We start from the raw sequence: 17,656 nt of genomic DNA, 5'->3' as shown, positions 1-17,656 counted from the left end.
CTCACACTTGGCATTTTCTGGACCGTTTTGGATGGAAAGTCCTATCCCCCTCATTGCGCTAATGCCCCAATTCTGGAGCGGTTGGGAACGAATCTTGAAGGCTCCGTTCTCCATGGGTAAATTATCGGGATGCCTGCAGCTACTCCCCGACCTAGGGTCCACGTACCCCGTCGTGCCTTGGTCCTGGACGGTGATGGTGCAAGGCCGCCAGCTGTCCTACTCGACAGATCCGAGCCCCTTGCCACGATCCCCTGCAACCGGGGGTCCGACTCCTCTAGGCCCAGACCACCGTCTGCAACCTAGACAGCTTCCTTACGGTAGTCACTGCTCCCGACCTCCTCAGAGCTCCTCACAGCTCGAGGGCTACTTTCTCACACCTCGCGACCAACTCACTGACTACACTCCTCACCTCACCTTCCTGACCCCCAGGTGGGCGACTCTATTCCACTCAAGCCGTCCACTGGTGTGTCTGGTGGGTGTGGTGCAGGGAGTATCTAGGATTTGATTTGCTGTTGGAGGCAACACCATTTGGTTAGGGACCCATAACCAAGAGGGAAGTGGATACTGCACGGGAGGATAGCAATACCCTGTGATGACCTGATAGTCCAGGGGCGTCACACTAGCATTTATCTAGTTGTCTAGTTTTTATTTAGCTTTATACTTTTTTTACACATAAAAAGCCATTCATTCAGTGTTATGCATTTTTTCCCCATATGTGTCACACGCATGCTATCCATGTGATGTCTCTATTTTATCCATGCTGCTGAAAAAACAGACATGTCTCTGTGTGGATCACACTGACACTCTCACCTGGTTCACGTGGACACCTGATCCGTGTGAAAACACAGATCATGTGAAGATCCCCATTGTCTGTGAACGTGTTTCCGATACGTGTGAAAATGGACACCACACGTACTAGAGACAGTAATTTGTGAAGGAGGCCTAGTGTGTAGTGGCTTCTATTGAGTACAGAACATATTCAGACAATTCAGACAAACAGGAGTTGAAAGGTCATCAATAGTGAATGCCCAGACAACTACTTTAACCCTTTCGTTTCCAACCCTCATATAATAAAATTCTATTTGTACAGTGCTCATAACATTAGTTTGCTAGGCAACATGTCCTATTTGATGCTACTGTTTGCTTCTGAATACTGTGCCATTAACCGAATGACAACCCAATCCAGTGACACAGGGAACTGAATTTGCTATTTCTGGGCTTTGGCAGGCACTAGGTAATCTCATGACATCATTGCTGACATCATAGGGATTCCCTTTGGCAGCAAAAGTGCCCTGTGTCACAGAGATCACTTGGCATTATATTAGTTATCAGTAAAAAGGCATGTTTACACATTTTTTTCCACATAGATTTTGGGAGGGTCTGCTCTAAAAACTTCCTGAAAATGCGCCCAGAAAACACTCAAAAGTATGAACATATTAATTTCTATTTACAAATGACTTGCTGTTCATATAGGTTAGAAAACAATAATGGGAGGTACTGCGTCACCTAGCAGAATAAATTCAAGATAGGTATGTAAACCCACGCTAGTAAAAACCTTCATGGGCTGTGCAGCAAGTAGGCACAATACTGGGACTCAGCATATGGTGTAGACCGAGTGCGCAAGGAACCAGCTGCAGCAGCCGCTAACAAGCGCCTATGATGTCTGGGAACAAAAAGGAGACAGCTGCACTCTGTAGTGCTAATGTAGCGCCCCTGAGACTGGTCGCTACAGGGTATATCATCATATCCTTCCCTGGCAGGTCAAGATGCTAATTTAGTAAGTTCCACACACACTTCACACCACCATACAGCATGGAGAAGCAGTCACTAGGAAAGGGTTAATAATGTTTCTACAGACACAGGAAGTGACTCAACCAGTTCTTAGCAGACCCAGGTTGCCATAGCAACTTGCAAAGTGGGGGCATTAGCAGTTAGAAGTAGAAAACAGTTTCACTTTACCTCAGAATAAGCTTGGACACGAGACAGATCAGACGTGTGCAGCTCCCTGAAGGGGAGTCTATCAGGCCTTCAGGGAGGCAGAGCAGAGCTGTCTGGATGTAACACCGAGCAGACAGCACCACCACGCTGGGGGCCAGTAACATCTATAGAGAAGGGACCCGGTACCTGTAATCATGGACGAGAAGAGAGTAGTTGCCAGAGAATGGGACTGAGCATAAGAGAGAGGTACAGAGCCCTAGTCACGGTGGCCTCGGCGCGACAGCAGAGAGGGAGCCTGGGGAAAGGGATAGGAGTCTGACCCATGAGAGGCTCAGGCTGCCGGCCGTTCGAGCCAGGACCGAGGGAGAGTACAGAGTTGTGCATGGAGAAGAGAGGTCACAGATTATAAAACCGGATCCAGCCTGTGACCTGCCCGGGAAGCGACCGAAGTCTCTGATGGCGAGGACCAGCACCCGGGGTGCGATACCACCTGAGCCAGTAAATAAACTGACTGGAACCCGCACCTGGTGACTCTGAGAGTAACTGCCTACCGCCCTGCACTCCGGCGCTCCCGTGGATTGCTGCCCCCATTCTCACCAACCTCCCGGGGTACCCCGCTCTGTCCGTGGGGTGCGATACCATCCTGGCTGCACATAACACCTGCCCAGGAGAGAGACTGTGCAGCGGAAGCTAGTTCCTGGCCGCATACCGCAGGTTGCGCTGCGAAGCATCCCCATTCCCCATCCAGTACTGCCCCTGGGAGAGGACTAGTTGCAGGAAGGGTCAGCGGCGGAGGAGGCTGAGACCCCAGTCACCGCTGCAACCAGTGACACACTTCCCAGGGGCCCGTCACCCTCCTTCCATCCCCATCTGTATTGGACATTTGTCCGTTTGCTGTTCTTATTTAACATGTAGCCGACGGGGTCACGAAACCGGGTCAGGCCAGTCACAGCTACCCCAAGGAACCATTGGCCCGGTGACGTGTACCCTAATAACCCTGTGGACGCTGCACTAAAATATATGGAACAATGAATATGAGAATATAGACATGCCTTACTGCTTCTTACTGCTATGAAAAACATGTAAAAATTAATATACTGTACTTAGCACACAAAACTAGCCAGGTTTATATGAGCCCAACGCCAGCGGCAAGGCGACCTCATTTTTGTTGGGTGCCTGACTACTCTAATGCCTCTCTTTGGGTTAAAAAAACCCCTACACCTAGAGTCTGTGCATCCATGGAAATGCTTAAAGTAAAGTCTGGAGGAAAGTACTGAGGCTTGGTCACTACCGGTCAAGGAAGTCCAAATGGAATGAAAAGTGAATCCAACGGGATGGAGAATAAGGGAGTAATTTATTGGGGAAAGGTTTCTCAAAGGTTAAAAATAACAAACAGATATGAAATGAATGGTAGAGAGTACATGCAATGTGTGTCAACCAGAGTCTTCATAAGACATGAATGACCTTTATGTGTTCAGTCTTTTGAGCATCTTTTAACCACTTCAGGTTTCCAAGAACACAAGCAGTTAAAAGAAGTGACCTGACCATTCTTCAGGCATTTTCCCTTTGGTTGTCTCTTGTAGCATTTTGTGAGCATTTTCTCATCAATAAATGCATGTGTATGCACATATCCTTAGCTGTATATGGCATACAGTACAGAACACACAAATGATTAATATCTGGATAAATATTTGTTGATCTTCAGCAATGTGACACTATACAACTGGAAAACCCTTTAGCAACCTTCAGAGTTACATAAAGTGGGACATTAGCTAATTTTTCACTAAGTTACCAGAACAGATGCTCACATTCAAGGCAGCACCCTGTTTTCCCAGAAAAAGCCTTCTGTTGATGCTCATCATTACATTAATGTGATTAAAGGTTTAGCAGAGATAAAAGAGAATTTGCTGTTCTTGCCCTGTTCTAATTCTTCACTCTCGGCCCTAGAAGCAGAGTCTGAATACGGCGGTTGAGACAGGAACATTGAGATTGAAGCTTTGGCCAATATGTCTACTTTCTATCAAAGACTGATATTTCTACTTTTATTTTACAATGCCTGCAGTAACCCTGTGTTTCAACCTTCTCTCGTGCTGGATATGGCCAAAGTCCTGCTGGATAACTATTGCTTTCCAGAGAATTTGGTTGGAATGCAAGAAACTATTGAGCAAGCAATTAAAAGTGGAGAAATTCTACACATCTCCGATCCATATACCTTGGCTAATGTATTCACATCTGGAGTACAGGGATCCCTGAATGATCCTCGTCTCATAGTCTCGTATGAGCCAGATGATTCAATGGTGAAACCAGAGGTAGAGATCATCCCAACTACTGAGCAGCTGCAGTTCCTTGTTGAAAAAGCTATTAAATATGAAGTCCTGCCGGGAAACATTGGCTATCTTCGTATTGACTGCATAATAGGCCAAGATGTACTACAAAGAATTGGACCTTTGCTTGTTAAAAACATATGGAAGAAATTGATGCCAAGTTCTGCTCTTATCCTTGATTTAAGGTACTGCACTCAGGGGAAGATCTCTGGGGTTCCCTTTGTTGTTTCTTACTTATGTGAAGCTGAACCTGTGGTGCACATTGATACCATTTACAACCGACCCTCCAACACCACCACCGAACTACGAACATTGCCTGCACTGATAGGTGAGAGGTACAGCAAAGATAAAGATGTGGTTGTACTTACAAGCAGGTTCACCCGAGGTGTTGCTGAAGATGCTGCATACATTCTTAAGCATATGAACAGGGCTGTACTTGTTGGGGAGAAAACTGCAGGTGGCTCGTTGGACATACAAAAGTTAAAGATTGGTCAGTCAAATTATTATATCACCGTTCCAGTAGCCAGATCTATAAGTCCTCTGACTGGTCAGAGTTGGGAAGTGGCTGGAGTTTTCCCTTGTGTGGTTGTTAATGCTGAAGATGCTTTGAAAAAAGCCTTGACCATTCTCTCTGTACGTTCCAAAATTCCAAATGTGTTACATCAACTCAGTGAGGTGTTGGGCAACTTTTATGCTTTCTTTGATCGTATACCAACCTTACTAAAGCACCTTTCCAATACAGACTATGCCGCAGTCATTTCGGAGGAAGATCTTGCTGCTAAGTTAAATTATGAACTTCAGTCAATTACTGAGGACCCAAGGCTGATGTTAAGAGGTAAATCTGACACTCCAACAATTCCAGAAGTTTATCCTTCCGCAAAAGATTTACCAGATGACAAAAATGTTCTCCAAGCGTTGGTGAACACTGTTTTTAAAGTTAACATCCTTCCAGGTAACATTGGGTATTTCCGCTTCGACGAATTTGCTGATATCTCTATTCTTGCCAAATTGGGACCTTACATAGTCACCAAAGTTTGGGACCAAATTAGCAACACAGAGAATCTAATTATAGACCTAAGGTACAACACTGGTGGTCCATCTGCAGCCGTTCCTTTACTTTTGTCTTACTTTCAGGAGCCAGAGTCTAGAATTCGTCTATTTACTACATTTGAACGTCTTGCCAATTCTACTCAAGAATTCTACAGTCTTCCTAAACTTCTAGGAAAGCCCTATGGTTCTAAGAAAGGCGTATATGTATTGACTAGTCACAAAACATCCACAGCTGCAGAAGAGTTTGCTTACTTGATGCAGTCATTAAGTAGGGCAACTATCATTGGAGAAATTACATCTGGGACTCTTATGCATTCTCGAACATTTAACCTGGAAGACACACATTTAACTGTTACCGTACCGGTAATCAATTTTATAGATAACAATGGTGAATGTTGGCTTGGGGGAGGTGTAGTTCCAGATGCCATTGTGCTGGCAGAAGAAGCCTTAGATAAAGCTAAAGAGATCATTACATTTCATCCAGAAGTGTCTGCATTGGTAGAAGGCACTGGGCAACTTTTAGAAGTCAATTATGCAATTCCAGAGGTTGCTTTCAAGGTTAGTCAGTCCCTCCAACAGAAGTTATATGAGGGTAGGTACCGCTCTGTGGTGGATCTAGAGTCTTTAGCTTCACAACTTACATCTGACATTCAGGAGTTCTCAGGAGATCATAGAATTCATGTTTTTTATAGTGATATAGAACCTGAAATATTAGAAGAAAAAACAGCAAAGATCCCATCTCCTGAAGAACTCAGCTACATCATTGATGCCTTATTCAAAATTCAAGTATTGCCAGGAAATGTAGGTTATTTGCGGTTTGACATGATGGCTGATGCAGAAATAATTAAAGCAATTGGCCCTCAACTAGTTAGCCTTGTTTGGAACAAGCTCGTTGATACAACCTCCCTAATTATTGATATGAGATTCAACACTGGTGGTTACTCTACTGCGATCCCCATTTTTTGTTCTTATTTTTTTGAACCTGAGCCTCTGCAACACCTATACACAGTATATGACCGTAGCACATCAACAGGCACAGAAATTTGGACACTGCCAGTGGTGGCTGGCCATAGATATGGATCTACTAAAGACATTTATGTCCTCACAAGTCATATGACTGGATCAGCTGCTGAAGCTTTTACAAGATCAATGAAGGATCTGAACAGAGCAACCATCATTGGGGAGCCAACGGGTGGGGTATCTCTATCAGTTGGTATGTATAAAGTAGGAAAAAGCCACCTGTATATGTCAATTCCAAATCAAGTAGTGATCAGTTCAGTGACTGGTAAAGTATGGAGTGTATCGGGAGTAGAGCCCCATGTTATAATTCAAGCTAATGAAGCTATGAATAGTGCCCACCGTATTATTATCCTACGCTCCAAGATACCCTCAGTTATTCAGACTGCTGGCAAACTCGTGGCAGATAACTACGCAGTTGCAGAAACGGGGGCAGAAGTTGCTTCCAAACTTCTATCATTGGTGGACAAAACAGACTACAAGATGATAAACTCTGAAGTGGAGTTAGCGGAAAAACTAAACCATGATCTCCAGACACTTTCCGGAGATATCCATCTCAAAGCCGTATTCATACCTGAAAACTCAAAAGATCGCATCCCAGGTGTTGTGCCCATGCAGGTAATATACACATTATATTGTCTTTTCTGTAATTTAACATATATTATTTTTTTCTTTAGGCAGTCTAGAAAATTAAAGTAATCTTAGAACGTCATTCAGGTGCTCTGCTCGGGATCCTCATTTCATGGCACTTCTTGGTCAGAGTGGGGAGCTATCATAAAGATTATCCCTAGCTTTAGAGGGCTTGAGCTTTGTTACACGTATACACTATTGATTTGATTGGATACTGTGTAATGCTGAATGTCTCCTGGAAACAAATCTGTGTATGCTGAAGCTTTGGCAAAAACAAGTGATCATCTGCTGCCCCCCAACAACATCTATGTGCGTGTATTCAACAAAAGGAAGGAGCTACCTCCAGCCCCCAAATGCATTAGACTAATGTGGGCTGTATCCGTATATCAACAGCTTTGGCTGTTAATGGGGGCATCTGCCACCTAATTGTCTATTGGTCATGTCGGTTTTCGGACTACCAATTGCATTGTTTTCATCCCCCAGCTGACATGCCTGTTGACAACTTTCTTAGAAAACAAAGGAGAGCCAGTTTGGTTGGGAGAGTGGGCTGAGATAGCTGCTAGTTGAACAACTGGTGGAAGCATCCTTCTTTTGACAGCCATGTAATATATTTTTGGGCCTTAAGCTGGGTTCACACATAGCGATAGCGACAACGACGTCGCTGTTATGTCACCATTTTCTGTGACGCAACAGCGACCTTGTATGTTGCTGTTATGATCGCTGCTTAGCTGTCAAACACGTCGCTACATGTGCAGAGAGCAGGGAGCCGCGCACACTGCTTAGCGCTGACTCCCTGCTCTCCTAGCTACAGTACACATCGGGTTAATTACCCGATGTGTACTGCAGCTACATGTGCAGAGAGCAGGGAGCCGCGCACACTGCTTAGCGCTGACTCCCTGCTCTCCTAGCTACAGTGCACATCGGGTTAATTAACCCGATGTGTACTGCAGCTACATGTGCAGAGAGCAGGAGCCGGCACTGGCAGCGTGAGAGCGGTGGAGGCTGGTAACGAAGGTAAATATCCGGTAACCACCTTGGTTACCCGATGTTTACCCTGGTTACAGCTTACCGAAGCTGCCAGATGCCGGCTTCTGCTCGCTTCATTTCTTCGCTCTACCGCTGTCACACACAGCGATCTGTGCGTCACAGCGAGAGCGCAACAATAAAAAAAACGAACCAGGGCTGTGTGTAACGAGCAGCGATCTCACAGCAGGGGCCAGATCGCCGCTCAGTGTCACACACCGCGAGAATGAGGTCACTGCTGCGTCACAAAAACCGTGACTCAGCAGCGACCTCAGCAGCGATCTCGTTGTGTGTGAAGCACCCCTTAAATCTCCTTTTGTTAGTTGTGGTTGACAACTTTATTGGTATATACTCCTGAGATAATGTCTGTTAGCACACACTTTATTTAGGTGTGCCCTTACATGTATAGGCTTCAATATATTGTAACAGATATCCTGAAGGTCAAATATAGCCCTGATAAAGGGGTCTCTGATCAGATTATATTATTTTTACTCAGGATGCCTAATCAATAAAAGATCAGTAGGGGTCTGATACCTGGAATGCCATAAATCAACTGTTATTATCTCTGACAGTGAATGGCTGCTCATCTGTAGTACCCGGCATTGAATGGAGTTGTTCAATGTGCAGCTCCATTCAACGTTTACGTCGGTAGCTAATAAAAGTTGATCAGTGGCAGTACTGTGTGTCTTTCCTCCATCAATTTGACAATGATGACTTATCCTGTAGGTATATCATCAATATCCTATGATTGAAGGTCTCCTTTAAAGATCACTGTAAACTCATGTTATTATTGTTGGAGAATGTGTCCTTTTTGTATAGTTACGGTATATAAAGAAAAAAATCAGAAATAATTCCGTTAACATATGTGTGTGAAGAGGTTTAACACTGCAAAACTGCTGGCATTGCTAGGTAAGAGACTATGAAGGTGTACAAGCATATAGCAGCAGCATGAATGTGAAGGTAGGTAGTCTCTATAGCTGGTGTGACCCTGGAGTAAAGTCCTCCATTCCTCTGCTCTTGAGTGACAGCTCTACCATCCAGGACTCTGCTATAGTCATCACTATGAAACAGAGAGCGCATTCTCTTCCGTGTAAAAGATGACCCAGAAGGTACTAACTGAACTGGTGTAACCCAGTTTAAGACTACACTTTCAAATTCATACTGCTGCTTGAGTCTGAAGTGACTTAATTTGCTGCTTTAACACTAGAACTACTGAGGTAGTCATTTTGACTACTTTGCACTATGTATTTTTATATAGGTGTCACGAGTCCAGTAGTTCTAGTGTTAACACTCCTGCCCCTGTAATCTGCAGTAGGTCAGGTGCCTGGTTGCCAGAAAAACCTAAGACACTGCAAAAGAGAAGACAGAAGTGGTAGTAAACTACTTCTGTATTCTACTTGGTCTGCATAGCTGTTAGTGAGACCTGCTTAGTAAATACCAGCATTGGCATGTCTGCTGGCTGTAGGAGAGCTACTGGGTTTTAATGGGTCCAGATAAACTTTATGACTTCTATCAGTGCAAGAGCTGTTTTTCCTAGAACTGGAACTCCAATGGATGCCCCAGTAAACAATAAAACAATGTTCCACAGAGATTTTATATGCCTAGGAGGTCATATTATATAGCAAATATAAATATATACAAAACGGTAAAGCGTTTTAAAAAGATAACTAACCCCCTTCTCCCATAAAAATATGAAAAAGCCTGATTATTTAGCATAGTGATAAGGTCCAGTCACACATAACGAGATCGTTAACGAGATCGTTACTACGTCACAGTTTCCGGATCGTTGTTAAATCGTTGGTGAGATGTCACACAGTCATTTTCCCAACGACTTCAGTAACGATGCAGCGACCTGTATAACGATCTCGTTGGTCGTTGACACCCTGTCACACAGCAGCTATGTAACGATTCCGACCTCGAATAGGGGCGTAGTGTTTGACGCTGTAAGCCACGTAGACGTACATATGCGTCGCCTTTTCCACACCCCTCCGCTCCGATTGGTGGCCAATACTGCGTTCTGATTAGGCGGCCGGCCTAGAAGGCAACTTTGTATCGCTTCATCCTTTGTCCCTTTTTGAGAGTTGCTTTGAGGATAGAACCTGCAACTCCACCCAGATTCATTCGTACTTTGTTCCCGGTTGCTTGCTTGCTTTTCGGATCGAAGCTGCATCTGCACCCGGATTCATCCCTCCTTCGTTCCCGAGTGTTTGCTTACTGTTCTCAGCGCCAACCAATCGGTGCAAAGGGGGCGCGGAAAAGGTGACACAACTACACGCCTACGTGTCACACTTTAAGTTTTCATCTAGGTTGTTAACGAGATCGTTGGTAGGTGTCAAACATACAGACCCATCCTGCCCAGCAGGACTCCAACGAGCAAAAAATGGCCCAGGACATTCAGCAATGACCAACGATCTCACAGCAGGGGGCGGATAGTTGATACGTGTCAAACATAACGAGATCGCTGGTGAAGTCGTTTTTTCGTCACAGAAACTGTGACGTAGCAACGATGTCATTAGCGATCTCGTTATGTGTGAAGTGGCCTATAGGCTGCAGCTCTGTTGACAGACTGCAGTGTTATCACATCAACAACAATGAGAAGCTCCATTTGTTAGGCTATTTTCACACAGGGCTTTTTTGGTAAGTTTTTGCTGCGTTTTTCAGCTGCAGATTTGCCTTGGTTTTATGCAAATGCATGCTAATAAAACACTGCTTTTTACAGTCCCAGCAAAGTCTATGAGATTTCTGAAATCTCTTGCACACATACACAAACACAAAAACACATCAGGTTTTTTTTCCTGACTGTTTTGTCAAATACCTGTGTTTTTGGTCAGGTTTTTAAAGAATGAGAATGTCAATTCTTTGCTGCAGATTTGCTGCGTTTTTTCATTGATACAACCCATTTTGTAGAAAAAAAGTAGCAAATCCACACCAAATCTGCAGCAAAAACGCCACTAAAAAATGCATGAAAAACGCACCAGAAAACACACTAAAAACGCAGATGACTCAAAGGAGATTGCCTGCCACAAGATCAGGTTTTGGTCAGGAAAAAAAACTACTAAAAAAGCCCTGTGAGAATATAGCCTTATTTTCATCCAGTGGAAGCAAGGCCAAAGTGCGACTGATATTCAGCCCGGGCATTTATAAGCACACAGGCTTATGCTGCTACCCAACACCCACTTCCAAATTGTACCAAGACCAATAATGCTAAGAGAAAAATAATACCACCAGACCATAGCATAAATCATCATCATATACAATAGCGATTATACCATAATAATCATCATCATAGTTTCATAGTGTTTAAGGCTGAAGGTACACTTAAGTCCATCAAGTTCAACCCATGACCTAACCTAATATTTTGATCCAGAGGAAGGCAAAAAAAAAACATGGGCCAGAAAGTAAGCACCACATTGGGGGAAAAAAATTCCTTCCCGACTCCACATATGGCAATCAGACTAGTTCCCTGGATCAATGCCATATCACAGAATCTAGTGCACATAACCAGTAATATTATATTTTTTCAAGAAAGACATCCAGTGGCATTAATCAAAACCACTGTACTAGGACTGATATTACCACCATACATTGACCATATAATGGTAGTATCAGTTCTACATCGATGACCTGCAGACCATATGTGTATGCGGTACAAAGTAATCCAGTGACTCAATGATCAAGTCATCACTGATCATAGTCGTTAATTTTCCCTTTTCTTTTCCATTCGACCCATTCAATCTGCAGAATGTATCACACAGACATCTTTGGATCATTCTGGTGCATTCTCCTCACCTCCACCACCTATGCATGTTAGGTTTATTCTTCTTTGGCTGTTATGACCTGCTGCATATATGATGCATAGTCAGATTTCAGCTTCTGTCAGCGTTCCTGAGGAATCTTAGCCAATGCCTCATGTACAATGGAGCTCAATTCACTAATATTCTGGAGTTTACTGAAACCGCCATTCTCAAATCCTACCAAAGATTTTCAATGGACTTCAAAACATGTGACAGCCACTCTTCAAGTCTACTAGGACTTCTACTGAAACCATTAATTGGTGGACTTTGAGGTATGCTTGGGACCATTGTACTGTTGAAAAGGTCCAATGATGCCCAAGCCTCAGCTTAGGAATCTGGTGGCAGTCGGTGACAGCTTCCGTTTTTCCGTTTTCTGCCACAACCAAGTAGATAGTCAGTGATCCTAAATCTTTGAATTTTCAAACTATACTTTGAACTGTACCTCTAAAAGCACTCTACGCCTTTCTATCTTTTTGGTATCCTGTTTTTGTACAGGTCAATGATCTCTTCTGTTAACTTTTTGTACTACTTTCTTGACTTAGCCATATTTTAGTTGTGTTGTTTGATTGGTTTATTGTAAAGAGCAGAAACTTTGAAAATTTTGATAATAAACCTAATATGCAATGGGGAAAAGGGCTCCTAAAATTTTGATTTCAACCGTAGGTATAAAGTATCCTCTACCTCTTTATAACTACACAGCACATGTGTCCCCATATGGTAATAATACCCCACCTTTGTCCCCTTTATAAGTACACAGACCCACTGTGCCACCTTGCAATAATAATACCCTCCTGCACCTCCTTATAGTTTATAGAGTCCTCTATGCCACTTTCTACTATTAAAAATGCCCTTCTACGCCTGCTTGTAGATACAGTGCCTTGAGAAAGTATGCCCTTCCCATTTTTCGTGTTTTGCTACTTTACAACCTGGAATTTCACTGTTTTTTTTGAGGGTTTGCATCAGTTCCTGTAAAGAACATGCCTACAACTGTAAACATTTGGTTTTCTTTTTATTGTGAAGCAAACAAAAAATAGGACAAAATAACTGAAAAATGTTAGTGTGCATAACTATTCACCCCCTAAAGTAAGTACTTTGTAGAGCCTCCTTTTATAGCAATTATAGCTACAAGTTGCTTTGGATAAGTCTCAATGAGCTTTCCACATCTTGCCACTGGGATTTTTCCCATTCCTCGAGGCAAAACTGCTCCAGGTCCTTCAAGTTAGATGGTTTCCTCTGGTGAACAGCAATCTTCCATTCTGACCGGAAATTGTCAATTGAATAAAGGTCTGGGTTTTGAACAGGCTACTCAAAAACATTTACACATTTCCCCTTAAAACATTCAAGTGTTGCTTTAGTAGTATGCTTTGGATCATTGTCTTGTTGGAAGTTGAAGCTCTGTCCCAGTCTCAAATCACTCACAGACTGAAACAGGTTTTGCTCAAGAATATCTCTGTATTTCATACCATCTACCTTCCCCTCAACTCTAACCATTTTCCCTGTCCCTGCTGCCAAAAACATCTCCACACCATGATGCTGCCACCACTATGCTTCAGTGTGGGAATGGTGTTCTCGAGTTGGTGAGCTGCGTTGGCTTGGTGCCAGATAAATCGTTTACCTTGGTGGCCAAAAAGTAAACTTTTTGGTCTTATCTGACCAAAGCACTTACCTCTATACATTTGGGGAGTCTCCCACTTGTCTTTTGGCAAAATCAAAATGAGCCTTCCAATTTTTGGCTGTAAGTAAATGCTTTTTCTCTGGTTTATTTTCCACATAGGCCAGCACTATAGAGTGTACAGCTTATTGTGGTCGTATAGACGGATACTCCTGTCTCTGCTTGTGACTATGCAGCTCCTTCAGGGTTACTTTTGGTCTCTGTGCTGCCTCTCTGATTAATACCCTCTTTACCCAGGCTGAGAGTTTTGGTGGGCCACCCTCTGTTGGCAGGTTTGTTGTGGTACCTTGTTCTTTCCATTTCATGATATTGGATTTGATGGTGCTCCAGGGGATCATCAGAGATTGGGATATTCTTTTTAGAACCCAACCTTGACCTGAGCTTCTTAACAACTTTGACTCTGACTTGTTTGGGGATTTCCTTGGTCTTCATGATGTTTTTTAGTTAGTGGTGCTTTTGTTAATGATGTTGCAGCCACAGTGGCCTTTCAGAAAAGGTGTGTACATACTGACAGACCATGTGACACTGAGATTGCACACAGGTGGACTTCCTTTCGCTAAGCATGTGACTTATGAAGGTAATTGCTTGCACCAGAAATTTTTAGGTGCTTCATAGCAAAAGGGGTGAATACATATGCACATGGCAATTGTTATTTATTTTTCTCTCATAAATTTAATTTTTGCCTTTATGTTTGCATCGCGGGCAGAGGGGACGTGCTCGCCACGCTTGGGTCCGGGGCTTCTTCTGCTGCTCGGTGGCTCGAGCGGTGGGCCGGACCCGGGGACTCGAGCAGCGCTCCTCGTCCACGAGTGAAAAGGGGGTGGTTTGTTTAGGGAGATAGTTCGTGACGCCACCCACGGGTCGTGGTGATAAAGGGCACCACCGCTGCTGGTGACGGGGATCCCGGGAGCGATGGTAGGGAGCAGCTAGAATGTTGTCCCCTCCGTGGGTAGGGGTTGGTGGTCCCGGGGCCCGGTGGTGTAACGGGGAGGCTGGATGGCTGGGATGCAGGGTTGCAGGGGCAGCGCGGCACGGTGCCGGATGGCACTGGTGTACTCACTCAGCCAGTCAATGACAGAGTCTCTGGTAAACCAAACGGCTGGATGGACGGGTCCCGCAGCCGGCTGCAGTGTTGTGCTCTCCCTGGACGGCTGATGGTGGCTGTCTTTCCCTGCACCTGTTAGAATGTTCTGACTCCTGTGGTTACCCACCGGTAGTCCGCTCCCCGGTGTATAGGTACCAAAGGAGCCCGTTTTGCCCTCAGGCGCTGGCCCTTGAATCTCTAGCCTGTGGCGGTGGCTGTATATCCTCACGGTGTGGCCTGTTGCCTTCTGTCGGGTCTTGGTTGTTGGGAAACCCCTGGGGTTCCTGTCACACTTGGATTTGACTATTGTCGGCGGCTCCAAGCCTGGTCGGTGTCCGATGGACCTGCCTGTGTGCTTAGCTTCACTCCGCTCCCCGGTTTAGTACCGGCGGGCCAACGCCCGACCCCGGTCCTACGGCTCTGCAGAGATTCACTAACTCCACCACCATCTGCCAACCTTGCTGTTTGTGTCTGGGCCCCTACCCAGACACCGACAGTTTCTGTCTCCTCACTTTCACCTCCAAAACTAATCTGTCTGTTTTCCCGCCTCCAGACCTGTGAACTCCTCGGTGGGTGGGGCCAACCGCCTGGCTCCGCCCCACCTGGTGTGGACATTAGACCCTGCAGGGAGGCATCAAGGGTTTTTGTTTGACTGTTGTGACTGTCTAGGGAAGGGGGTGTGTATGGTGTTATGTCTGTGACTACCTGGCTAGTCCAGGGCGTCACATTTGTCACTTCACTTCCTCAATTTAGACTATTTAGTGGTGATGCCTTATACACAAATCGGATTACCAAAATATTTAAACACGGGCTATATTCTAATAGGTAAAAACAGGTAAAAAGCCAAGAGGGTGAATACTTTTACAAGGCACTATGTATACCACCGCTGTGCCTCCTCATAGTAATAACGACCCATGCCTCCTTTTATGTGTATATATATATATATATATATATATATATATATCTTTGCCTCCTTGAACTAATAATGTCTCATGTGTTATTATAGGTATGCAGCCCTCCAGTGCCTCATTATAGTTATCCAGCCTCCATACCACCATATATTAGTAATGTACACAACCTCCTTATAGTAATAATTATCCTCAGTGCTTTTGTATAGTAATAGTACCCCTTCTGTGCCTCCTTACAGTAATAATGACCCCCTCCCTATGTGGTCATATAGTAATGGTGTCACATGCATTGTTTTAGTAATACTGCCCCCCCTCTGTGCCTCCTTATAGTCATAATGCCCCTGGATCTCCTTATAGTAAGAATGCCCTCTGTGTCTCCATATTCAGCTACAAACCCCATTCAACGGTCTCCATTGCATATTAGGTTTTTTTATCAACATTTAGAAACATATTGCTTGCAATAAACTAACCAAAAAACCTCTCACGCAACTGTGCATCCTTGTGACTCCTCATAGTAATAGAGCCACGTTTGCCTTTATACAGTAATAATGTCCCCCTGTGCATCTTCAGAGTAATAAGTAATACAGTCACCCTACAGTAATAATGTACCCTTGGTAACTGCTTGTAATTATACAGTCCCCCTTTGTAGTAATAATGCCCCCAATGTTCCTGGCAAAGAATAAAATAACCTATTACTCATCTTACAAAACTCTCATATTGCAGCCTGTGGCCTGGCACAAATGACACAATTAAAGGGGTTGTCCACTACTAGGACAACCCCTTCTGATTCCACGTTTCCCTCAGGTAAAATAAGAAAGTTTATTGCTCATTTCCCGTGCAGTTGCCATTCCATCACTATCGGGACTTACGTTCATGGGGCTCACATGACATTGTGACTTCATGCAAGCCCCACGTCCGATTACCACCGGCTTTTGTCTTCCCGCCTTTCAATGCAGAAGCAATCAACAGGAACTGAGCGGCAGCGCAGTGCTCATTTCCTGTCTATTAACTCATTTGTCCAAATATGGGGAGAGAGAATTGTAGATGACAGTCCATTCTTTCGCACAATTGTACGAGTCAAGGGGCATGGGCCAAGGGGCATAGTCCATGGAGCAAAAGGGTCAATGTCCATGGGGCAAAGGGAAAAGTGTATGAGGCAAGGACAATGTGCGAAGTTTAGGAGCAGGAACAGAGTCCATGGAAGAGGGTGGGCAACTATCTTGCCATTCACAGTCCTGCAATCCTGCAGAGGGTTGCTCAATGGGCTCAAAACAATTTGAGAGGGGTGAAAACAAAACAAAACGTTGGCAGCTCCAGTACAACTTCAAACTTCAGGGGGGGCGGATCTATTGACTTGCTCCCCACAGATCGCGTAACAGTCTCGTAGACCTCAGTGCAAAAAGCACGCCAAGGGGCATTAGTAGCAGGCCTTTGATTTTAAGCATATTAATGTTCTCTGTGGCTGACCTCAAACCTAGGTAGCCTTAGACTCAGCCACCTTCACATACACGACTGAGTCAGCTCCCTGGGCCATGTTCATCACGGCTGAGGGACTCACTGCCTCCATAGCCCCAATTCAGGACTCTAGCACTGTATTGGGGAAGCTGGTTTCTGTTTCCCCACTAGGATGGTGGGTCCATAGCGTCAGCAACCATGGGGAGCTGTTTTTTCATTATTGACCCCTCGAGTTGTAGCACTTCCTCAGCCAGGGCTTAACATACCACGCCCACATACCAGTCTCGGAGGCCATCTTCTATGATAAAGCAGACCCGGTCTCCCAGGTAAGAGTGGACCATCACACACTGACCCAGCATTCAAATATACTTTGACGCCGTTCCCTTCTCCTGGATGAAACTGTAAGCCTCGCCCAAGGTCCAGATGACGGATTACCACATAGGTTATCTGGCCACTAACTATTCCGCCGCCTGGGAGCACCAACCTATTCCTCCTGCTGCTTCTTTCCCTCAATGACCTAGGCCAACCACTTGACCTCGGCTGGGTGCAGGGTTGGGAACGTCTCAGTAAAATAGCTATGCGGCAGGGGCTTATCAGCCTTAGGGTCACTTACAGTCGAGGCAGTCTGTGGTGGCCAGGGCATCAGGGCCACCTCCCGGTCTGACACCTCCTTTCTGACTCCCGGCTCTCTTCAAGTCAGCGATACCTGCTGCTGCTGGATCCTCTACGGGAATCTTCATCTACCGGACCTCAAGGGTGGG

General features: G+C 44.9%; 1 protein-coding gene across 1 annotated transcript in view; it reads left to right on the top strand.

The window, feature by feature from the left end:
• Positions 1–3,944: 3,944 nt before the first annotated feature.
• The window catches only part of RBP3 (retinol binding protein 3), a 36,033-nt gene continuing 22,321 nt past the window's right edge, over positions 3,945–17,656 (top strand). Inside the window, exon 1 of the mRNA XM_075347397.1 lies at positions 3,945–6,947. Coding sequence (XP_075203512.1) covers positions 3,945–6,947 — 3,003 coding nt within the window. The remainder of the gene's footprint in view (positions 6,948–17,656) is intronic.

The sequence above is a fragment of the Anomaloglossus baeobatrachus genome, chromosome 5 (genome assembly GCF_048569485.1).
Source record: "Anomaloglossus baeobatrachus isolate aAnoBae1 chromosome 5, aAnoBae1.hap1, whole genome shotgun sequence".
Lineage (NCBI taxonomy): Eukaryota > Metazoa > Chordata > Amphibia > Anura > Aromobatidae > Anomaloglossus > Anomaloglossus baeobatrachus.
This window is presented reverse-complemented; position numbering and strand designations above follow the sequence as displayed.